At 41.5% G+C, this 24,680-nt stretch overlaps 2 protein-coding genes across 2 annotated transcripts; both read right to left on the bottom strand.

The window, feature by feature from the left end:
• Nucleotides 1-1,729: 1,729 nt before the first annotated feature.
• On the bottom strand, nucleotides 1,730-12,176 carry b3galnt2 (beta-1,3-N-acetylgalactosaminyltransferase 2). The gene is made up of 13 exons (XM_018680276.2): nucleotides 11,986-12,176; nucleotides 9,190-9,577; nucleotides 8,378-8,504; nucleotides 7,886-7,986; nucleotides 5,813-6,012; nucleotides 5,493-5,588; nucleotides 5,131-5,241; nucleotides 4,935-5,013; nucleotides 4,204-4,387; nucleotides 3,741-3,866; nucleotides 3,390-3,549; nucleotides 3,235-3,291; nucleotides 1,730-2,715 (listed from the first exon to the last, which is right to left on the bottom strand). Exons 2-13 carry the CDS (start codon nucleotides 9,296-9,298, stop codon nucleotides 2,578-2,580), a joined length of 1,488 nt encoding a protein of 495 aa, XP_018535792.1. The 5' UTR covers nucleotides 9,299-9,577; nucleotides 11,986-12,176; the 3' UTR covers nucleotides 1,730-2,577.
• Nucleotides 12,177-13,128: 952 nt separating this feature from the next.
• On the bottom strand, nucleotides 13,129-24,677 carry LOC108885797 (guanine nucleotide-binding protein G(I)/G(S)/G(O) subunit gamma-4). The gene is made up of 3 exons (XM_018680275.2): nucleotides 24,046-24,677; nucleotides 22,632-22,737; nucleotides 13,129-15,314 (listed from the first exon to the last, which is right to left on the bottom strand). The coding sequence occupies exons 2-3, from the start codon at nucleotides 22,728-22,730 to the stop codon at nucleotides 15,186-15,188; spliced, it is 228 nt and encodes a 75-aa protein (XP_018535791.1). The 5' UTR covers nucleotides 22,731-22,737; nucleotides 24,046-24,677; the 3' UTR covers nucleotides 13,129-15,185.
• Nucleotides 24,678-24,680: the final 3 nt, after the last annotated feature.

Below are 24,680 nucleotides of genomic sequence, written 5' to 3'. Positions count from 1 at the left end.
GACTCAAATTTGTAACATCAACACGGTGTTGTATTCAATCTGCAGCGCAAGAAGAAGATGAGTTTTGGGGAGAGGTGAGACTCGAGATGAAAAGGATTTTATAAATACAATTAACTCGAGCGCCCAACTTCCCTCTATTTTCTCAGAGCACTGCTTGTCACGGGCTAAACGGATGATTGCACTTTCATGGCAAAATATTAATAGAGTGAAAATAAGTCAGTGGTTCAGGGAATTGTACTCTTGTCGTTGGTTAGAAAAGATTACACACACACTTAAGGGCAGAGACGATTCAAAACGTGTGGGGTCCTATTGATATCAAACATATGAATGAATCAGATATTCTGGGTCAATAAGATGAGCAGAAATATTTTTATTTTGCCCGTTTTTCCCCAGTTCTGCTTCTTTAGTCTTTAAGCATCTAGCTCTGAGAGGGACTTCATGTTCACAAATATTGATCTCTCAGAGAACAAAAGAATTTTTGAGTAGTGTTCCCCCTTGACAGAACATTATTTCACACCATCTAACTCTTACTTATGCCAATACACAAGCCTTTTTTCCCTTTAAATATGAAGCAGCTATCAGCAAAAGAGCTCTCTCTACATTATCTGAACAATCTGAATCATCTTATTTTAAAGAACATATTGGCAGGAGATAAAACATTAAGAAAAGAGCGTGAACAACTGCAATTTGTTTCCCGCTGTGACGACAGAGGTAGATTCAGTTGATTTGATTGCCTAGTTTAAATGAGTATGAGAGAACACGGCTTGAATAAAAGGAGGCAGATTTGAGGCATATCTCTGGAAATATATAAAAACAAGACAATAATTTAAACATTTTAAATCAGTGAGTGACAATATCCCTACAGCATTAATCAAAGTTTAGACAAATCCAATAACTTCATCTTCTTAAGAGGCACTAGAGCAGAAATGAGAAGTGAGCGTTTTATTTAATTTTTTTTCCATCTGCGTGTTATTTCCACGCTTCACAATGAAGGGCTTCGAGCCAAATCAGCGAGAAAGGCTGATGGGGTGTAAAATAAATAAATAAATAAATAAATAAAGCGCTGTCCTTATCTACGTAGGAGAGTGGAACAGTTGCGGATGTGACTTTGTTATCATGCAGCTCACTGAAAGAGAGAGCAGGGTGAACAGATAAGACGGAGAGGAGGAAGAGGAGGAATGTGTGGGTCCGATGTCAGGTTAATTGCAGGAATAGATTTCCTGGCAGGTAAGACAGGCCTAAACAAAATAAACGACTTGTATTATCCTCCATTAGTAAAATATTCAGCATCATCTTTCATTATTTACAAAAATACACAGCGAGGCAATCTAATTCCACTGACTTAGCATCAATAACATGGCTGTTCTTCAATAAACAAATCACTGCAGCAGCTAAAAGCATGCGCTCAGAGGACTCGTAAAAAGAAAATCCTAACCACATTTGCTGCACGTCAACGTTTTAGAAGTCTCTGCGTGTGCGAGCTCATGCCTGGATGTGTTCAGTCCTATTGATTAACATGAAGCCACTGATCAATCTGGGGGCTGAAAGCAGGTTCTCACCGCTCTGCCTCAGGAAAACAATCACTTATAGATCAAAGTGATTTCATGTGATAAGCTGAAATAAATGGGACTTCTGCAGCAGCATGAGCAAAGTCTGTTCGCTGACTGTGTGTCTGGTGACGGCGGAGCAGCGTGTGCGGCTCCAAAAATCAACAACAAAGCCATTCATCTCTCTTTAAGTGTTCTTTATTACCTGTGAGGAGGGTTTCGTAAAACCAGTGTTAAACTATACTGAGTCTGTTCCACAGTCCACTCCGACTGCTTCGTCAAGTTCCAAAAAATTTGTGTTGCAAATACACCGATTTAAATCCGTGTTAAACCTACGTAACAAGTTTGACGCCCCGACAAATACAGTAAGGCCACAGCACTATTTGCACAATGACAGTTACAGTACAAATTGTGTGTGTGTGTGTGTGTGTGTGTGTGTGTGTGTTTGTGAGAAAACTCGTCATAAATCTACAAATAGTGAAGGAGGATGAAAAGCTTGAGACAATAATTTACAAAATATAGCAATGTAAAGCAGTCGTCTTTTTTAAAATACCATCAAATATCCCTTTTAAACCAAAAGGTTTAAGTCTGTCGAATATCAGAGTACCAGTAATTTATAAGATTACAAAGTACTCAAGTCTTACAGCAAAGATTCTGTACACGGTGACCATCACATGCTGGTGTTGCACATGGTTCTTGTCATTACTAAGACATCTTTAAACCCACAACTGATTTCATGATACAAATACTGACAGTGTGCTACGGCTAAATGTGTTTGTAATGTTTTCTGAAGCTGCAAATGTTTTCTTATGTTGAGTGTTTTGTTAATATTAAGAACCTGCAATGGAACCTCAAGGTTTTAAGATTATTTTCCAACAAAAAAAAAAGTGTTTATATCATTTATAATATGAATAAAACTCTTAACGGCTCAGTTTGGGGTTTGGAGGAAACCACAGAAGCTGAGCTGACGACCAGCGGTGAGTGTGTTTTACCCACAGTGCCACGTGGTGAGTTGTGGTGTGATCCAGATTTAGCGGCCCCAGGGGCAACCGCAGGGGTCTCCACAGGCCCTCTTCCTGTCCCAGAGGATGTGCAGCTCCTCGGCCGTGTGCTGGGGGGACGACAGCATGTCCAGGTAGCACTCTTTCTCACAGAGCCAGCCGGGGTCCTGGGGGTTAGGATAGCGACTGTGTTAGCATGCACATCTGGTTATTAGCCAGGTCTTACTCTGAACTATATGTTGCCAAGAGTAAATGTGGTGATCCTGTCAAACTGTGACGGTGTTTCCACAGCCTCCACCTGAAAATTTCAGATTTCAGGAGGTCTTATTTGTCACATGTTGCACACACAATGCAAGCAGTGAAAAGGGTGGTAAGGCTGTGCTAAAAGGCGAGTGTACTATACAATTTTGCACAAAGTATAAAAAGCACAATGGTTATCAGTCCACACAATGAAACAGTGAATTACTAACAAGAGGAAAATTATAGTAATCTCAATTTTCAGTCTTAGTCGTGACGCGTTTTCCATAGAAATTCACATGTGCAGCAACAAGACTTGGGAGTGAGGGAGTGAGGACTGGTAAAGTGAGTGCAAATGATCGACTACTGTCCTATTAAACTGGATTTAATTATCTTTTATAAATATATCTGAATGTTGATGCATGCTGCATCATTGGAGCTGGCGTCACCTGATATTTCTGTGGCCCAACAGCTGCCATCCATATCCCCATGCTCACATCTTCTCCCTGTGAACGAGACATCCAGGACAGATTGCTCACATTATGTTCACGATTATCTGCCCGTTATTGTTTCCCAACAGTTGCTCTGCGGCGCAGTACTCCACCTGGTAGGCCTTCAGCTTCTCTGCATTACTGGCGAGCCACTGGACCAGGTCACGAGAGACCACGTAGCCCGAGCCACAGGCGAACGCCGGGTAGGCCGGACTAGCGTACTCCAGCTCCTGCCACTTCCCGATGCGATCCACTGCCCAGCTCTGCCTGAAACTAGGTCAGGACAGCGGATATATTATCATCACATCCTGTCTCCCTTTCACCTGACACTTCATCATTTTGACTATCCTTGTTTCTTTCCTCTAAACTTCAGCTGCACTGAAGTTAAGCTGTGAACACAAGTGGACTAAAATCACAAGCAAAATATACACAGTCAACAGGATCGGACACCAAAAAGGACTTACTTCCCCCACCAGAAATTGCTGCGCTTGAGACCTTTGTGGTCAATCTTCATTAATACCGAGTCCACGTCGATGTAACAATCATCATCCGTCTTCAGCAGCAGATTAAAGTCAGCGTTTCCCACAGACCTGCCAGAGAGGGAATTTGCAACCTTAATTAAAGCCAACCTCTGATTTTTTTGCAATATCCCAGTGTGGATTTACTTTCAAATATCACTGAGAGTGAAGGGCAAAGGGTCTTTCGACTGAATAAAACACTTGCCAAGTCAAAGCTTGAGACCACTCTGTATATTTTGCTACCTGATGACTCACAACTGTACTTTTTCCATGACTGAGTGATTGCAATCGTGACTCTAACAACCAGACATTTTGAGGCAACGACACACTTTCATTTCAGGTTGCTGATTTCCTCAGAGGGCCCAGGCAATTTGGAGACAGGGAATCGAGTCATTAGCACTTGGCATACCATTTATAGAACTGAAGCAGTTTGGAAGGCACATTCCTGTAGGTGTCTACCACGTCTACGAACACCATGTCGCCGTGCCTCAGGCTCTCCTGCTGCAAGGCGGCGTCCTCCTGCCTCAGCCTGGAGGCATGGTGCTCCATCCTGGCTGGGCGGCCCCGCAGAAGCTCCTCCAGACCGTCTCCATCTGACACACAGGTGGTGGGGGGTAATGACAAAGAAATGCAGAGAAACTGGATAAACTGGGGGGAAATGGTGGAAGTCTTTTGGTCCAAAATAAGATTTTAAAAAGTCACATTAACTTTTTATGCACCCAAAGTATGAATAAATTAAGGCACTTGAGGGATAATAACTTGGCAAAACAATATGATATTATTATAAGATTTTACAGGATGGATCATTAGTTCTGTTTTCAGAGATACTGAATGGTGAATTTAATTTTCTTTTTACCAAAATGGCCACAAATCCACTCTCAGATAAACTCAAAACGCAAACACATGCAGGAGGTAAAATCAATAATGTGACACAACAGGGTAGAGAGGGTAAAAAAATAAAAACATGTTATTTCCCATTTGACACGTATGCAAGAGCCCTGAGGCGAAAAAAGAGCTAATCTCATAAACTGCCAGAGAATTTTTACATAGGGACTCCTTTTACAGCAGTTGGCTCACAGAGCGATTTTGATCAAACTGTTTTCATAAAAAGCTCAGAATTAATTCTGTTGCTGGACCGACCGTAGATAGTAAATGTGAACCCTCCAGCCAAACCGGGGAATCCAAGAGCACTTCTATGAGGCAATATGCCCTCTGCAATCTGCAATTTCAAGAAAACAGCAAAAAAAAGTTTCATTTTTTATCTCTTGAACTTACTCCACTTCAGAACTGGAGAGAAATATTTCGTTATACATTTATTTTTTGACGCCATACGTACAGAGGAGATCTTGAGGACACCTCCTCCGTCATTGAGCTGCACAGACGAGGAGTTGACCGTCGTCAATCCAGAAGAGTCCAGACTCTCCCAAACCAGCGTCCCCTCAAAACCCTGGAGGGGAAAACAGACGTTTTATTTGCTGCACATGTAGCACAGTGTTGTTCCGTCTGTAGCTAATACAGAGGATGCTAACATCATGTCCTTGGTATTGTTTTAGCGACCTTGGAAGTAATTAATTTTCTGGTTTTAACAGAACAGCTTACTACGAAAAATCCAAATACTTTAAACACGTTAGAGACTTTCTTGTCGTCGGAGGTGTGGGTGTTGGTCGAGGGGACCTGAGTACACATGGAGAAACTGACCTTTGGCAAGATGAACTGCTCCACTGGTTTGTACCACACCCCGTTCACCATGGTCCCTGTACTGATGGCACTGAAGCGAGCAGTAACCACAGCCTCCTGCAAAAAGTTGTTACACATAAAGAATGTCTTTTTGACCTCTGTGCAAATTTACCTTCATCTACACTGAATACTTCAGTTATCTCAGTGGCAGGAATCCAACAGGAGTTTCAGTCTGTGTCTATAAGCGAGGCAGTAAACAGCAGCAGCAGCTGCCCTCAGGCTGTGTATCTACCAGGCTCCACAGAGAAACAGCATACGCTCAGAGGTCGATGTCCTGTTACCTCCTGGTCCAGCTGGAGAAGCTTCACCGTTACGTTGGTCTGAAGCTCGGGCCTGGTCCCGCTGGGAAACACCCCCAGCCTGGTGATCACCACCGGGTGGAGGACTTTGAAATCCAAGGCAATGGCCGACACGTCGGAGGGGGCGAGAACCGAGGGGTCAGACACCGTCACGATCTCAATCTCGGCGTCCTGCCCTCTCCCTGGGACAGAGGGAGGGAGAGGCAGTTAGCGCACAAGCACAGGTAAAATTTATTACGATGCCAACATGCTGACCGCCTGTTTTCAGTGATGAAGACCGGATGACTCGGGGAGAGGGAGAGCGTTCAGAGAAGAAGGCACACTCTGGTAAAGCTACACCATCAGCACTTTGAGGAGCTGGTTCTCGGGACTGCTGTCTTCAAAGCAAGCCTCTGCTCGTGAGTGTGGTTTCTTAATTACAAAAGAGCAGTTTATTACCCAGGAGATCAATGAAAAGATCAAGGCCATTAAAAGGGAAGCAGGCTTTTTACTTTATATGCGTTGTACACAAGTTCTGCTGCCCGCTCCAAAATAAAAGACAATTAGGGGCAAGGAATCACACACAAAGAGGGAGAAGGCGTTTATCAAACCAAATGTTTCTCACACTGACAGTGGAACTGAGCTGCAGGATTTTACCAGTGCAGGAGGATATATTTAATATTCCTATGCTGACTAAATATAAATGCTTAGTTTGTGCAAAGTTGTCAAAACAAACATCAGTGCTTCTCTTGGCGCTGGGCAGCACACGATTTCTAGTTTATTCAGAGGAAAAATGAATAAAACTTGGCATAAACCATAAATTATTAACAGCAAAGTCACTGTTATTTAATATTTGTTGCTGATTTTGTTAGTATTAAGCGACAACTAATCCTCTATTGTATTCCATATGTTTCCACTTCTTTTATCAGTGTATTTTCTCGATTAATTGGGTCAATAAATGTCAGAAATACTGAAAAATGATAATCACATCTTCCCCAAATCCAAGATGACGTCTTCAGATAGCCTGCTAAACCAAAATATATTCAATTTACTACCACAGAAGACCCCAGGGAGACTTAGATGATTAATTTTTTATCAGCTCTAGTCACAACGTGTCAACAAACCGATCAATCAAACTGTAAAAAAAAAAAAGTCTATATCAGCTTTCAAGTCTCAACGTCTTTTAATATTTGAATACAACTGAGAATTTGACTCGATCTCATCACTACAAGGCACCAGCAACTTATGTTAAAGTCTGAGATGCTAATAAGCATTTACCTTACTGTAGTCCCTGAGAAAAATCCCTGTGATGAGAGCAGAACAAACATATTTCAGCAACAATTAATTGTTGACGTGCTTTGACCTGAATCCTGAGTCAGGTACCCAACTGTGCTTAAAAGCGGCCATTGTCTCTTTTCTCTTCCAATCATCATCGCCGAGCACCTCGCACCAAATCCGCTCCCCACCCCTGCCTCCGATTCTGAAGCAAATCACGTCAACACTTACAACCATTAACGCGGCGGAGAGCAGAGAATGGGGCTGGAAAAATAAAACATCGCTGTGACCCCAAAGGCCGCCGCCTATTCTGATGAGCAGTAATTATGTTTTCATGAAGGCAGCAAAACACTGAAGCGACCGGGGGAAAAAGAAGTGAAAACGGCTGAATTGGACCGCCTCTCTGAAGGTGAGAAACATAACAATTTACTGCAGAGAGTTCAATCTGACAGTGAGTCTGTTCAATTATTTCATATACTGTGTGTCAGTGCGTCTATAGCTTTACTTTTCAAGCATTCGTACATGGCTCTAGTCACGGCTGCAGCAGCTGCGTTGGCTGTGAGACTTTTCTGCTTTGGCCTTGGGTACGGAGAGGAAAAAGAAAAAGGTGTCCTCGAGCTGTGGGTGAACATGAATAAAAGGTGTTTTACTTCTTTTCTGAAGATGCATTCTTTTAATTCTTTCATCTCCTGCTATTCTGCCTCAGCTACTCTAGTAACAGTTGCAAGCAACAGATTGCACACCGTTATTGCAGCTGTCCACAGAAGTCCTACTCGGTTGTTGTTGTTGTTTTTTTAATACCTGGCTCGGTGAAGTTCAGGATGGAGCAGGAGTACGGATCCTCTCTGTCCTCCTCTGGAATGGGACACCCATGTTTTCCCACGATAAACTTCACCCCCACTCTGAAAAAGACAAAAAAAGGGAAGCAAAAAAAAAGCCACAAAAACTATTCAACCATTCATCTTTTTTGTGCAACATTAGGGCAACAAGATTTCTAAAGCTTGTCCATCTATCTACCCTCCGTTGCCGTGGTTACCGAGGGTTGCTTAAAGGCCGTCACACCTTTATCTGTGCTTAGATCGCTGAAAGGAAAAAAGGACAAAAAAAAAACAACAAAAAACAGGAGGAATGAATGAAAAAGAGAGAAGAACAGCACTGGCCACGAGGCAGGTAAAGATGAAAAAAAAAGGAGATTGTTATTTGCCGTCGTCTGCTGCAGGGCTTTATTTCCACTATACGATGAAGAAGAAGGGAGGAAAAGCAAGTTGGAGATGCAACCCTACTCTCACAGACCTGTGCTGGAAGTGGGGGTGGTCTCGGAGGTAGCCCAGCCAGGTCTCCCTTATCGCTTGTCGCAGTTCATAATGGTGTCTCGCTGACAGCACTCCCACCAAAACTTCATAGAAAGGTAATGCTTCATCTGCATTAAAGAAATAACAGGAATCAGCTGAAATATTCTAATAAAATATGCTGCAGCTGTAAAACAGTGCTAAGGTGTAACATATAAGATATGACCTACAGTTGGTAGCAATGATAAAAAGATAAATAATAAAAGAAAATCACACTTGCTTTGATTTATGCCTCGCATTCCTGCTCCTGACAGCAGTTTCCTCTGATATTTAGTTTGCACTGACTTGCTGTGATGCATCCCATCATAGAAATTAATGTCTTCATGCATCAGAGGATGGTTAAACTATATTATTCAGATAAAAAACAGCGGGTTCACCCTCCAGTACAGAACTGATAATAAGTGTTAATCCGTTTAAAGGCAGCATAGCGCACAGTAGTTGCACTGTAACAAGGCACAGCTCGCTTCTCTGTCTCCAGACTATCCCAGCAACGCCCAACACAACTGAACAGTGACATTCACGTTATTTTTTCCCACTCAAACACACACACACATATGTGAAGGCTCACTCTTTAGCGCGAACGAGTACGCATTAACTACCTGTTCCCGCACAAACTAACAACCACAACAGACACACCGGGGCGGTAAAAGCAAAGTTAGCCGCCCGCTCGGATGTGGAAAAGTTGGCTTCACTTGGAGGTGAAATCCCGCCGGTTGAAGCTCAATAAAAATAGAATAAAAAAAAAAAAGAAAGTACCCGAGTGTGTGTTGTTGTCCAGCGGGGTGGAGGAGGGTCGTTGTGCCAACCACAAGTGCACCAGGACGGCAACGGCACAGGGCAGCAGAGTGAGCGCTAGCCTCCGCATGGACGGAGCCCTTCCTTCATTCAGCCCGGGAGCAGCCTTCAGCTTTCAGCGGCGCGGAGCCTTCCCTTCCTGAGCCGCACTGAGCCGCCGCACGGTCTGAGCCGCTCCGTGTGTGCGCTTCATTTCAGCTCCGCAGCTCTCCGCCGGGCTCTCACCACTGCCTCATGTCTGCCTCCGCTGCTCGGAGAGCTGGGCCAATGAGAGACGAGCAGCCCCTGTCGCTGTGCACTCTGGGAGATGGAGTTCAGCACCCGCTAGCCAAACAAAAACACCGTGAGCCTGAAAAATATGTATTATTGTATTGTAATATGGTAGGCATACAAAAATATACACATTATTATTATTATTACTGTTATTATTGTTATAATAATTATCATTATAACCGCCCTACTAGTATTACTTAGAATATAATAATAATATAATACAACTAAACTCAAATTTTTCCACTAAACTAAGTATATATATATGTTTGTATAATTAAATCATTACCACTGAATGGTATTAATCTATTCCAAATCTCATTTTACAGCCACACTGGGGTGGTACAAGCTGTGTATAGTCTATAAAAAAGATAAATGTGTGCACCACAGTGGGTGTACACCATACACTTGAACATTTAACATGTCTCCATTAAAAATAAAGCAGCCCCGTGCAGTTTCAATTTCCTCTCAAACCACAAACAGAGTGGTGCAGTGAGCAGAATAAATAGTTTATGGCGTATTCTTAGAAGTAAATTGAAACAGTAAAACACTGATAAAAGCTACAAAAAGTACTGCTGAGGTGGACCCATGTTTATCACATAAAGCACTGTCAGGGTTTTTTTGGTTTGTTTTGCATCAAACCACACAGCAAATTTCTAATGATATGAGAAAAACCTTGGAAGCAGAGAGGAAAATTAACATATGAATCATTTTATCCCCTCCAAAACCCAGGTGACATGTTACAGCTTTAAGATTAGGACATATTAAACCCGTTACTCTGTGCTGCACATAAATCATTTAAATAGAATCTATTGTGCATGGAGAGCGATGCTTGAGGAGGATTTCTTCTGACTCTGAAAACACCCAGTGTTTCTCCAGGAGAGGAGGAGAAGCCCACACCACTGAGAACGCCTGCTGCCATGCTTGTAAACATTTCATTTGTATTGATTTTAATGGAGTTCCAGTGTTGCATAAATGTCATTTTGGAAACCTCACCACCCCTTCTAGGGAAAAATAATAATGTAATGGAAAACACTGGCATGCAACACCCTGTATGCCAATGTCATGAGTGGAAATCATTGAGAAACTGCTGCATGACAGCCAGCTGAGACCTTGGATAAATAATCTTATCAGAAATTATTACTTTTCTCGTGTATTTTCCGTACACTTTGGGGGCTCACTGTTCAATTTGGAAAATTGCTCCAGCACAGATTCTTGGTATTAGATAACCTACTGCCCTAGGGATAATTACTTTCCTGTGCATTATATAATTCTTTTTAGAGTCGTATTCATAGATATACTCATTACAATGATTTAGTTCTCTCTTTGCCATTATTCATTTGAAAGGGCTATTCATAGCATGTGCAGGGTTTCTTGAAACGCAATATAACATCCTGCTCTACTGCAGATAGCCAGCCCTCATCTATTCTAGTTTGCTATTTGTGTACTCAACTCTTATTTAACTTTTTGAAAACAATTTATGCTATTTCAACCCATGTGTATCCAATTCTTTGCAGGTTTTTTTGTTCCGCAATGTTAAAAACACTCAGCACTCACTGCACTTGTCTCTAGATCTATACAGATTTCTTTTTATCTACTCAAGTCCCAGCTGGGAACCATGTGCATACCAAATAATATTGAGATCTACTTCTTGAATTTCTAATTTTAGCTTATGGTACACAGAACTCATGTCTTGCTTTATAATTTTTTCCCCAACAGGAGTTTTAAAAAATCTTATCTGAACTGAGGGTTTAAGGAAAGATGTTGTTGCCTGTTGTACTGACTGTAAAACCCCCTGGAGTAAATCTGTGGTTGATACTGTAAATAAAACTGACATACCGCCCTGTACAGATACATTTTCACACATTCATTTTTCTATAACCATAATCAATCATGAGTAGACGACCAAAAATTAATTTTTAAGTTAGGAAATTATACAAAATGTAATCCATTGAGTTAAATTCTCAAAAGACTCATCTTATCTGGTTCATCACGGCTATCGGGGTGTGGATTGATCAGATTTTATTGATAGTGATCACAAGACCCATCAACATCGCTAAATCCTGATTGGTGCACAGAAGTTTGTGACATTATTTTCAACTTAAGCCTCGCCCACTTCACACAGGTGAATCCGCCAACCAGTTCATTGAAAAGCATGTGAATTTTACGGCCAAAAACAAGTTGAAAATACTCAGAAACCTCTCGTGAAAAACAAACCTAGTAAATATAATACTATGCTCATGTTGGGCCCAAAAGCTGTGTTTCCATAACGTATTTTCATGTGAATTTTCTTTTGACCTATCCCCTGAGAAACCATTGACCGAAATGGCAAAATTTGAAGAAAAAAAAAATCCACCAATTACGCAAAACAAAAATCTTAACGCTCGCTTGAGGTGGTTTAGACTATCGAAAAATAATTTAAGCGCTTAATTGGAGAGGAAAACACCTTTTCCGAATAAGTTTTGAGGTAGCAAACATTTTACTCACATGGTCTATTTCCGCAGACGAAGAAGAAGTAGTAGAAGAAGAAGTCGTACAAGTAGTATAAGAATAAATCGTAGAAGAAGAAGTAGAAGAGATCGGCGTAGAAGAAGAAGTTGTTTCCTGCATCCAAGAAAATCCTGAGGCCATCTCTCCTCTGATTGTATTCTCTTAATTCTCCTCCCGTAGACGACCAAGGCGACTGGTTTTCCTCTTCTTCTTCGAGGTTTGGCAATTAACTTGCTTTGTTTCTGGTTCGCGCCCTCTAACGCCGCCTGCCGACGTCACTACGCAGGTGAGTTTACTCGACATTTCAAAAGTTCGCCTCAAATTTTGCTTGTTAAATATACGGAAACACAACTAATCATTCATAGTAAGGAGCTGATTGAGAAGATTGATTTTCACTGCCCTTGATTTGAAATAAATGTAGATAAACAATCAACACTCTCTAGAGAGAGAATTCTCTCTATTCTCTTTAATTGCATCCTTCTTCTTTGGGATTGGTTGAGAGAAATCAATAAGGGATAACTGAGTCGCCTAATCAGTGTCATTCATCAAGTGTCCGGACTATTTTGTACAATCCGTTAAGGTACTGCCTTACTTATGATAGATATGATCTGATATGATCTGATATGTCTGAAAAGTGTCTAATAAATAAGTAACCACTATCAACCAAACTTGGTAGGAAGCAGTAATTTCAGTATACTCCCGGTGAAGCTGTAAATGCCATGCATGGTTGGACACATGAAATAGCAACAACAGATAATTTGAATGTTGATGTCAGTGGCTGATACCCTGAATTATTATTAGGGACGTTATTCATGCGACCTGCAGAGTCTGCGGATGTGTTGCAGCGTAGAAGGCAAACTGGCTGAGGCTGAATTGAATCATAATCTCATAATCCTTTAAAAAAGAAAAGAATGAAAGAAAACCACGACACATGAACACTGCATCCAGATGGCTTGTGGTTCATCTCAGCCACAGGAGGTCTCCACTACACACTAGAATATCATATTCCTCAGTGAGACCCACAACGATTTGCAGAGGCTTTTTATGTTATCAGTGTGATCACACAGACTGTATCTAAAAAAAAAAAAAACCTTCAGTAAGAGGAGACATGAAGCAGAAATACTGAAGACACAGCACATCTGGGTTGCCCTTTTCCTTTAATTCATTTGATCCATCGAAGGATTTACAAAGCCTGCTATTTAAATGCTATTTTTCCCCCTCCCCAAAACGATTAATACCATTCATGTATACAGCTGCACATTGTCAACATATCCGGACTCCAGTGAGATTATTATGTGCAGAGTAGCACCCAGAAAGTCAATGACGAGGCAATATTTCATTTCATAATAGTTCTCTCTGTTATAGATAGAAATAAATCCATGCAATATTCATCTCTAGCCGTTATATTTCTTGTTTCAGATTTGGCACCATCCTTAAAGGTGAGGTCAGTGAAAGCCCTGAGGTCACGCTCAGGTTTTCAGATAGGAAATAATAATAATACTAATAATAACAATAGTTTTATCCTGAAAACAATTTGAGTCCAATAGTTTGCGTTTTGTGACAGTCCAGTATCAGAGTCTGATTCCTAATGCGATGGCTATTCAAGTACCAAGAGGAAATTTTCTTTAATTTTACAGAAATGATGATGCAAAAAGCCTGAACCACCGAAGGGATCATATTATGTAAACCGACCCTTATCATTATTTTTAAAAAATACTCAGATAGTATCAATAATTGCATGATTTATAAATGTTTTTTTTCTCCTAAGTATCATACAAGCTTAGTAGCACTACACGTCATGTAGCTGCTATGCAACAAATATTCAATAATACTACTGATAATAACAATATTAATAACGATCATAACAATTCATCGTAAAAATTAGCAAATGCTATTCAACTACCATGTAAAGGAAATGTTTTTTCGACAGTGTGCTTTTTCTTCCAAAACAAACAAAACAGAAAAAGAAAAAGGCTGTGGGAGCGCCGTGTGAAGACCACACTGCTCGCACAGAAATTGGCACTGTAACATACTGTACACTCTAGAAGACTGACAGTCCCTCGGAAACAGGGGGGAGGCTGTCATAAAAAGGAGCAGAGAAACATGCAGGCCTCTGGTTTGGCATTAATGTCAAAGGCCGTGCCATTCACTCTAGGACAGGCAAAAAAGAATCAAGGCTCAGGAAACATGCCCAGCAGACAAATGAGACCGTTAAGGAAATAAGAGGAGAAGATATCCTGTGACTTGTAAAAATATTCTGGTCAGGGGCCACAGGATTAACTGATAGTGTCTCAGATTTGAAGTGGATGAAGTATATGAGGAGTAAATCAAACAGAGCAGTAAAGGTAGAATGCATTAGAGTGGGGCTGGGAAGGAGGCAGCAGATTCATAAATATTTTTTGACTTAAGGGTTGTTTGCACAGTGATAACCCTGAAGAACTCATCTCGCCGTTGAAACATTAGCTCTGCACCTTTCAATAAACAGAGAGACTATTTATTTATCTGCAGCAGAACTGATGTGCAGCCGCCTGCTTATTATTATTACGGCTGCAGTTTGCACAAACTGAAATAATTTACTGTGCGAGATAAGGTTTCTGTGTCTGTGCTCTAATCTGAATCTGACTGTACTGCAGCACTAAAACGAGCGGGTTAATTGTCAGTGACTCTGGAGGCAAATCGAAAGAGAAACCACTAGTGAGGGAAGTGCCGAATTTCAGTGGTACTTTCAGTAAGTGTTGCTACAAATAGTCAAACCTGTGCACTGACAAAAAAACCTGTGTTCGAGATAATACAAAGATGAATGTTTTTCTAATTCAGATAAAGGGAAAGGGAATAATTGTCTTCAAAAAAAAGTCACTGGGCAAATTTCTGTTTCCTGAGGCATGTTAAGATCTAGCACAATAAAAGAAAAGAAGAAAAAAAACATCTCTCATCTCATTAAGCACTGAGCAAGGCTGTTCTCTAATAACAAAGCAATAACAAACCTATTTAACAAGACATGATACGCTCACTGGGTTGCCAGTTTGGTAGCTGACTCCCCCAAAACCTTCAGCCACCAGGACAGAGCTGACCAACAACAGAGTGTCCACCTGGCAAAACTCAACTCAACGCCTATGGCCAGTAGCTTCAGGTGTGGTGAAGACAGTAGAAGCCAGGCAACGCCATGCCTGCACCTGTACAGCTCTACCGGCAGGTCATCAGAGGATGGTGCAGAAGAACTTCTTCTCCCGGAAAGGGTTCTCGGAGGCGGGGACGGGCACGATGAGGGGGTCCTCGCGTATGTGGGCGTCGCAGTACGCCATCAGGTCTGCGGCCGCTTTGGATACCTGAAACATCAAGACAAATTGAAGAGGATGTGACTGCCTGTGTGAGGAAGCTGGAGACAACGGCAGACACGACCTTGATGGAAGCAGCCAGAAACATTTGGCAAGGTGAATAAAGCATGGCGTACTGCAGAAGAGTTGTGTGATGTGTTTTAATTTTGATAGAAGCTCGTGATGTTTTGCAGCTCGCTGTGTGTTTATTCTGGCAGAAAATATTTTTGGAGCTAAACTCAATTCAGATGAGACCAGTCCAAAAAATCTGAATGAATGTTGCATGGATCCTTTTTCTTTCAAATTGCATATTGTCTGCGTTTCAGATTTGTCAGCGCCTGTGGCGACCGCACTGATGCCTGTAACCTCAGCCTGGGGGCAAGAGGAGAAGACATCTCATCAGGATGACTGCGACAGTGTTAAGGCGGGACCTTGACCGGCTGAGGGGGAAGGAGGACGGGACTGACAACACGCCTCCTGCCTCAAGGCGAGAAGTTGCATATTGCAGTTTTCAAAGTCAAACAGTGACGATAAATTCTACAGTACAGTCGAGACTGTACGTGAACACACAGGTTTCCACTCGGGAGCTGAGTGGGAGGTAACGGGAGGGCAGGCTGCAAATGGAGAGCAGAGGAGCAGCTGCATCAGAGGGACGGCGAGGGCTCAGGGATCTATGTGGAGGACAGAGCCATCTGATCTCCTGCCTGCCACTTCACCTCACCCACTGCTGCTCTCACCAGAGAATACAATGCACAAAATCCATCACGCTGCCCATCACTTTTAGTCTTAAACATGGGGGATTATTACAGTATTATCATCACAGCATAAAATTATCCTGCCTAAAAGGGTTGTGGATCGATATCAGGTGCTGAGATTTCTGGATTTTAAACATCAAGATTAGATTATTGATGTCAACAAATCCTATTAAAAGACAAAAACACACCCATGAAAAGACAGTACAACCATTTTGAACCATGTGCCTGGGGCTGCAACCTTTTTTCCCACCCTTAAACTAGCAAAAGTGGATGTGGACACGCCCTAAATGCACCTGCTCCCCCTGAAGATGTCAAATTATTAAAATGGCTCACAAATATATACTTTCTCTTTTTTAAAAAAGGCTTACACGTTCCCTAAAACAGGTGGGCACTGGAGTTTTTAACAAATATTACTCAAACAGGAGTAAATAATGCATTTGTTGGGGACTATTTTCAGTTGTGCGCCACAGAGGAATATCAGGCTTTAGCTGCGAGGAGTTTTATCTTTTAACTCTGTTAGCCAACTTTCCATGTCAAAATATTCCACTTTTGACTGAATATTTTGTATTCCTTTAAGTTTATTCACTCTTTCTTTATCTTAGCTGTCCAGCCAGGGTTTGGGAACCCCCAAGACAAATATGTGATGTTACGAGATGATTGCAGGAATACAAAATAATAAAATGTACATATATTTCTTTTACAAAAATGATGTCCAATCTTTACTTTATTCTTGTGAGATACTGGGTTCTTTCATCTCCTCAGGGCATCTAAAAATCCTTCAAATGAATCAGTCTTAGAGGGAAAAATGACTCAGTGGTTGCAATGTTCAGACCTCACGTCCATACTGAGGCCATAACCCGAGATGAGGGGTCAGTGCTTCATTTTAAGGGATCACAGAGCAAAACATTTGGAAACCACTGGGCTACCTCATGCTGTATCAGAAAGTCCAAACCAAGATTTTTAGAGTCTACAGTCGTGCTAGAAGCTCTGTGAAGCTGCACAAGGGTGTTTTGAGCTAAATGCTAATGTCAGCATGCTAACATGCTCACAGTGACAATGCTAACATGCTTATGTGCAGCAGGTATAATGTTTAGCATCTTAGTTTAGCAAATTGGCGTGCTAACATTTGTCAATTTGCACTGTTGAACAACCCAATCCAAACACAGTATCCCCTTTAAACTAGAAATCCATAAGTTTCTCTCCAGTTTCACAGTTAAATACTCATCGTCCACCATTTATCTTCTTTTAGAAACAACCAAAACAGAATGCAAAAAGCCAGAGGACATTGTGTAGTTATAAGCGGACATCCAGCAGTGCAACATTAAGTTCCCAAACCAAAATAAAGCAAAATGACAGAGCAGTATTATCACACATGGTTACCTCTCTGCATGATTCTGTTGGCTCTCTGCTCTAACTACTGTAGTCACCTTCCTCCAGCTAATGCGTCTTTATTATTTATGTCAGCTACACACCACCTGTGCTGTGGTTCTCTTTGTGTCTTTGTGTGTGTGTATTTTTTTCTTGGCAATTCATCTGTTGCAGATAAAAGCTGAGAAGTCACTGATTACTTAATACACCCTACAATGATAATAGAGGTGCCTTTTTGGGGGGGGGGGGGGGCTAAATTTGACAAGACCTGCTTTTAAGAAAAACCACTTATGTTTCTTGGCATTGTAACAACTCTCAGCAGTGCTGGAAAATGTGTTTTTGCATTTCTTGAAATAAATGAGAGACAAAATCAATACAGCCATGAAATGTCAAATCATCAGTGGATATGTTTACATGCGTATTATGTGACTAACTCAGGGTTAAACTAAGCACCAATTCGGATCTAGCTTGATAAAAACTACTTAAAAGATACAACACACCTTTAATGGCTGTTTATTTATCTAATCTTGAATCAACAACACTTTCTCTTGCAACGCAACTAAACAATGCATTCTCACAATCAACGTAAATGCAGTAATTATATCATCATGTTACTGCAGCCAGGGTTTCTGCAGAAAACAGGAGCCCCGCAGGACAAAAAGTGGTATTGCACGGTGTGTGTCATTAGGCCCAGACTGACTGTAATTACACTGCAGCCCCATGACGGAAGGAGAGTCCTTCTAATTAGCACAGATCACATTCCTTTGGCTGATTGAGCAATTAATGAGAACGTGGTGATCCCTCAATCAGCAGCACCAGCTCTTGTCACAGATACACACTCTCCCTCATCAGATCCCCTTAATTAAATTTAAGGGATCGCCAGACGTGGCCAACTATCTGTTTTCGCCTCTTTCTCTGCACTTTTCTCTGCTTTCATTTGCAGCCACGTTCTACTTCAGTAACTCCCTTTTTCTGAGGCTGTTAATGAAGAATTACTTGGATCTTCACATCTGATGTGTCAAGTAGTTGGGAAGCACAAACAGCTGCCTGCCTATCAATCATCTGACAACTGCTGAGGACATAATACAGATGTGAAATCATGCCGCAACTAAAACTGCTTCTATTTTTTTTCTTCTTTTTTTTTGAATTACACACTTTTCTGGTGCTAAAAGGTTCACACATGAGAGAAGAAATGCACCACTCTGAAGCCAAATGAGCCTGCAGAAGTCAATTATTCAGAACGCTTAAATTTTGGTCAGTACCACCGTGGGGCTGAGCGAAAGCCTCTCAGATAAAGATCAACCGTGACATTTAAGATTCATTCACATTCAAGTCTGATGCGTCTTTTCCCATAAAAGGCTAAGGTGACAATAAAACTGACAAGTCAAATCTATTCAGACACCATGTGATCTAAACACTTCTCAGCTCATTTTAGATAACAACATCATTTTACACCATTTACCTTTCACCTTCAGCAGAACCATAAATGAGCTTGTTTACCTTGTATGCCATTTCAGGTGTGACAGCAGGTTGTTATGCACACTCTCGTTTTATATTCTAGCACCTGACAGTTTATAACTTAAAGTGCAATTCAACCACAGCCCAGCAATCCTTATTGCTTAGTGAGGCCATACTCAGACATTCTTGGATATTTTTTCTTCTGTCAGTCATGATTGCTATTGCCGCTACATTTATTCTCTCTATTCCAAACAAGCAGGAAATGGAAAACACTTCATTTCTGGCTCACAAAACTATTTTTTCAGTTGTGTTGTTGTCCTTTTCACACCATTGTGTGAACAATCCACTTGAGAATTGGCTGTGGGCCTGGATCTAGTGTGTAAATGTGAAACAACTGACCACAAAACCGCTGAACGTGGTGTCCAAACAGTAGTGGGTGGTGGTGATGGACAAAAAAAGAACAAACAAAAACAAAAAAAGGCGTAGAATATGCCCTATGAGTAGTGCTATTTCTTAAGATTAATCTGGACGCTGCAGTGAGTCACTATCGGAAAGTGACGAGACTGGTGGGCTGCGCCACAGCTAGCTGGTTAGCATGCTAACTTCAGTAGAAGAAAAGAAGTGATAGAACTAGAAGCAAAACATTGCTGCTGCTTTCCACCACTGGAGACAGTTCTTAGTGAGTAAACGAATAAAGTTTGATGCTAAACTTGCAATGTTTCCTCTCATCTGTAAACTGCTGTCAATGCTAATGTTAGCTATGTAGCGATAGCAAAACTTACAAGCTCCTTTGATGTTTTTATGCTACCTGAAGCCAGAAAACCTCCCATTTTTTCTGACTTGGATGCATTTGCACGACATCAAGAAAGTTACCCACATTGCTAACCTTATGTATCAGTGGTAATATTTGATTTCAGCCATATTTGATTGCAGCCATTTTGTCCCCACTTTGTTGACACTTTTGTGGTTCTTTTCACCACCTCTGACTCTGAGATACATCTAACGTGAACAATTTTTTTCCATTGAGTTGTTATGATATAACATGAAGATGCCATTAGCCATTTTCTTTAAATCACTGTAGTTTGCATGTTGAGAGGAGACTCAAGTACTTGTGTTGAGAATAATCAGTAAGAATCAGTTGCATCTTTTCCATTGTCTTGAAACAGCTGAAGTTACACGCTACACGTCTATAAGGTTGAATCTTTTCTACTGAATTCAAATTAGCAGTAACATAACAATGTGCCAGACTTTAACGATTAAAATTTGCTCAACTTACTTTATTTTCTGAAGAAAACTATGAAAAGTTGGTTGTATTATTGTATGTTTCGTCACATATTTATGCATCTACTTAAAGTAAATAGGGTATTTTGTAAAAATTATTTTAAAAAAGATGAGATGGAGTCGGCAACTCGCTGTGAGTGCAATCATGGAATCAGAAATAGTTGGAACGTTGAGTAAGTTATCCATTTTGGACCTGCTGGGGTCCCATAGCTTACAATTTTGAGGGGTATCAGTGCAAAATGTTTGTACAAAGTGGGGGTGTGGCTGAGTCAGGGAGGTTTTGTTTGTACTTTTTGATTGACAGGATAATTGATGTCAAAAAGTCAACTTGTAGGGTTAAATCGAGTGGTCAGCTAGATACAACGCTTTCCAAACCCCTGATTTTCAAGTTGTGCGGATAATCACTTTGTTTGTCAAGAAGACGAGGTTTTCTTGTAAGCAGCCTTTGTTGTACTTAGTAGGGATGATGGTGTATGGCAGGCTTCCAGGCCTAGCTATAATGCTGAGCGAACAGCCTCGGGGCTGTGGGGCAATCATTCCCCAAGCACATGAGGAGCATACTGAATGAGATGATGACACGGTCTTTTAAGTTGCACAAGAAGTCGTTGATGAAAACTGTTGAGAAGAGCCATCCCTTCACACATAAACATATTAATGGAACTGGGGTGAACACACAACTCAATAGAAACAATGACTTCTATGAATGAGTCTATCTGTTGAAAGGAGGTAATATGGAAATCTCAGTATCACAGTATTATGATAAGTATGGCAACTGACCTCAACCATAAAGAGTATACAGGGCTCAAAAGTCAATATTCAACCAGGTGTTGTTTGATGAGGACACATACTCTTCACAATAAAAGTCAGGAAGTTTAAGAGAGATCGCTGGCACATTCAAACGTCTAGATTTGCTTTGCTGAGTCTAGGAATTTGAACCAGCAACTTTAAGCGCGCAAGCCTTCTGCACGCTTGCAGAAATCAAACACCGGCGATGTAAGATGAGGAGAAATCCTGCAGGAGAAAGTGCTAACCAAGGACACGATCTGATGACCCGAATTGGTAGAAAACGAATGTCAGAAGTGGTCGGCAGTCACCGTACCTTGTCAGCTTTCGGAATTAATTATGGTAACCTATTACAGTTGATTACGAATGTTTATACATGTGAAAAAACGTTTGTGGCTAGTGGCTTCAGAGGGAGCTACATGCAATCTGATAAATGGCCTCAAGTGATGAGTAAGAACATCAATTTTGACGCCATTTTTAAGTGTCCATCGAGATGGACATCATAAAGGAGCAATGTTAAATCAGTGGAGTACTGTTCTAAAGAACCACCATTAATATTTAGCTGGTGCCAGTTGGGTGGTTAGCTTAGCTTAGCTTTAAGACTGGCAACACAACCATTATAGCTGAGTTCAGTCCAGAGTAACTCACAAATGCAGATGTTCACAAAACAACACAACCAAAGTTTCCAGAGGAACAAAAACTGGTAATTAAAACAAATAAAAACACTAAATAATGCAGTTGCTTAATAAAAATCAGTTTTTTGCTAATTGGCGATTGGGGCGTTAAGTTAGCTTGTATCGTTGAGAACTTAAAATCCAGACCTGATGACTAGAATCATCCAGGTAAAAGTGACTAAAAATGACCAAATGACTAGATCAGAAAAATGTGGTTTAAAACTGGATAAAAAACTATGTTTTACAAAAGCATATCTGGCAGGAAACCACAACACCAACACATGTGCAACCGATCTGTTTCCCTGTGTTTCCAGTTTTTATGCTAAGCTAAGCTAAATTAAGCTAAGTGGCTAGTGGGCGTAGCTACATATTTACTGACCAGACATGATCTTTTCATCTGACTCTCAGCCTGTATACCAAAATCAAACTATTCCTTTTCATTTTGAGCTTTTAAAATGACAAGACAGCAGAACGTCAAGTTTGTCACAAAGGAGGTAAAATCAACAAAACCCGTGAAATGACCAAAAACTAACAATGCGTCAGTCTGTCTCTCAGAAGTTCTCAAACCCTCAAACTCCAACTGAAGACACAAATCTTTAAAAATAAATCACAAATATATACTTTCTTTTTCCCGCCAAAAAACAAACTCTCATTAACTTCCTAAAACAGCTGGGCACTGTCGTGTTAGGGGACTAACTTGAGCTGCGGATTAATACACATTTAGTGCACTAGTGAGTGTTTATGCTTTGTTCAGATAGAAAATAAATAAAAAATCAAGTGTTTACCCTGTAGATTTCGCAGTTATATAAATGCAGACCCATGTTATCACCAATAAAATAAGCTGTTAAACAGATTACAGTTGTTAAAGCAGTGAAAAAGCGGCTAAATCAATCATCTGAGGAGGTTTGTACCCGCATCAAGTGGAGGTACAATGAACATACACTTCATTTTATATATATTTATTACTCACAACACATACAGATATTTAAAAAATAAAAGCCCCAACGTACCTTTATCCTATCCATGCAGGCCTCCATCTTCAGCTGCTCCACAGCTTTCCTGGCTTGGGAGATGCTGGCCGTGCTGTTGTTGGCGATACCGTCCTTCATGATGCTCCTATGAGTGACAAGAGGCACAATATGGGGGAGAGGTGGGGGGGTACATATAAGAGTCAATGAACATCACATTAAATCCAGAAAAGCAGCAGCAGCAGCAGCAGCCCCCCTGGCGATGTTTCTGCCCCCCCTCCAACCCCTCATCTTTTCTTGGAGCAGCCATTCTCTGCCACAACCTTTTTTTTTTTTTTTTATAATTCAAAGAACCCATTTTGTCTGAGGGGAATGTGTTTTTACAGCAGCCAAGCTCCATTTTATCTAAAGAAAAGGAGCTGGACAGTAGTTTGTCATTTTCCAGTCGGCGTTCGTGCTTGATTAGTTTTCTTTTCCCTGATGAACTTGTGCTGTACAGTGACACTAAAACACCCTCAAGTGCTCTGCTCAGAGACACTTCAGTGGACATTTTGGGTCCAGTTCTGGGATCTTCTCCGGGGTGGAATCACACCTACAACTTCTCCTCTCCCCTGCACCTACAGCAGCCTGGACTCATCACCTTTTTCTCAACTTTCTCCTCAACGTGCATCAATGCAGCTGCAGAGTATTTAACCTGACAGATCTGTCTATGCATTGACTACATCTTACTTTCATTTTTAGGGCCCCTTGACCCCCACCACTTTGCTCCTGAGATGCCCCAACCAGAGCACACACAGAGAGATGACACCCTGACCACAGCTGTGTTTTATAATAATGAAAATATGAGGTGGGGTGCAGCTGAATTCACACTCACTGTGGATTTTTTATTTATTTTTTTGCATCGATTTGTTTATTTATTTCATTTCCATCGCATCAGCTCGAAGTTAAATGTATTTAAATGGATATTATGCAGCAGATGTTTGGTAAAGGAGGGGACGCATCCTCCCAATCCCACCCTTCATGCCTCTAAAGCCAATTTATATCTATTTAATCATCACACCCTCGTATGGGGAAGCTATCATCAGGCCTTTCCCATTCAGGTTTACCCCCCCACCCCCCTCTCTCCTCGATTCATCCATCCTGAAGCTCACACCGCTGCTATCTGGGGGGCTTTAACCGGGGTCTTTGCCGCTTTATCCAAATGTACCGACGCTAATTGTTGATGCAAACACTCTTATTTCTAAGGGGATTAAATAGTGGACATACATATATATATACATCAACACACACCGTGCGAGCTGCGGCCCTGGTTAGAGCCGAAAACAGCAAACCACACATCATGAAAAAAAAAACAGATTTTGCATGAAGGAATAATATTTTTTTTAAATTCTCCTGATGCTTCGCTGCATTGCTCGGCTATGAGCTGATTAATGTAGGGCTACAGCCGCCGACCTACCTGAAATGTGCCAACGGATTTCCAATTTGGAGAATTCCGGGTTGACTCCACCCAACACACACACACACACACTCTCTCTCTCTCTCTCTCTCACACACACACACACGCACGCACACACAGAGGGGGGAAAAAAGCAAGAGGATCTGTCAAATATCAAGTGATAAGAGGAAATCCCAGCCTCCGTTTCGGTCTTGCACTGAACCCCGAAGAGGTAAAATCCTGGCGTTTGGATTTCGCCTCGGCGCTTTCGCTCAGTGTGAGTCGTGCGTGTATATTCCCCGTGTAGGAAGATGAGATCCAGAGCGGTGAGGTCTTGGTGAGAGCTTGGACTTGGAGAGATGTTACGCATGCAAGCAAAGGGGGGGAAACCTCTGTATGACGATCAGGATACAGGCTGTGGGGCAGGGAGCACTCGATCAGCGGACCAGGAGCTGCAGCCAGCGAGCGACAAAGCCAGGGGTGCGTTTTTACGACTGTGCAAGCTGGCCCCTAAACGCACCGACACTTGCCTATTAGTCAAATTAGTATCTGCTGTTTTTCTAATTTGCTTTATTTCTGCAGAAGGCACCAGAGATCTGCAGGCTTCCCCGTTTCATTTTTACATCAGCTTTGACATCACCGGGTCCCCCCCCCAT

This window comes from Lates calcarifer, linkage group LG16_LG22 (assembly GCF_001640805.2).
Source record: "Lates calcarifer isolate ASB-BC8 linkage group LG16_LG22, TLL_Latcal_v3, whole genome shotgun sequence".
Taxonomy (NCBI): domain Eukaryota; kingdom Metazoa; phylum Chordata; class Actinopteri; family Centropomidae; genus Lates; species Lates calcarifer.
Note: the sequence above shows the minus strand (reverse complement) of the source record. Positions and strands in the feature narration are given on the sequence as shown.

What these genes read in the sequence shown, in the direction of transcription:
- b3galnt2 (XM_018680276.2), bottom strand. Translation starts at nt 9,298, where the DNA reads ATGCGGAGGCTAGCGCTCACTCTGCTGCCCTGTGCCGTTGCCGTCCTG. An exon ending in CACCCCCACTTCCAGCACAG is followed by an intron (nt 7,987 to 8,377) that starts GTCTGTGAGAGT and finishes TGTCTTTTTCAG; the next exon opens with AGTGGGGGTGAAGTTTATCG. An exon ending in AGCAGTTCATCTTGCCAAAG is followed by an intron (nt 5,242 to 5,492) that starts GTCAGTTTCTCC and finishes TTTCCCCTCCAG; the next exon opens with GGTTTTGAGGGGACGCTGGT.
- LOC108885797 (XM_018680275.2), bottom strand. Translation starts at nt 22,730, where the DNA reads ATGAAGGACGGTATCGCCAACAACAGCACGGCCAGCATCTCCCAAGCC. An exon ending in CCTGCATGGATAGGATAAAG is followed by an intron (nt 15,315 to 22,631) that starts GTACGTTGGGGC and finishes TTGATGTTTCAG; the next exon opens with GTATCCAAAGCGGCCGCAGA.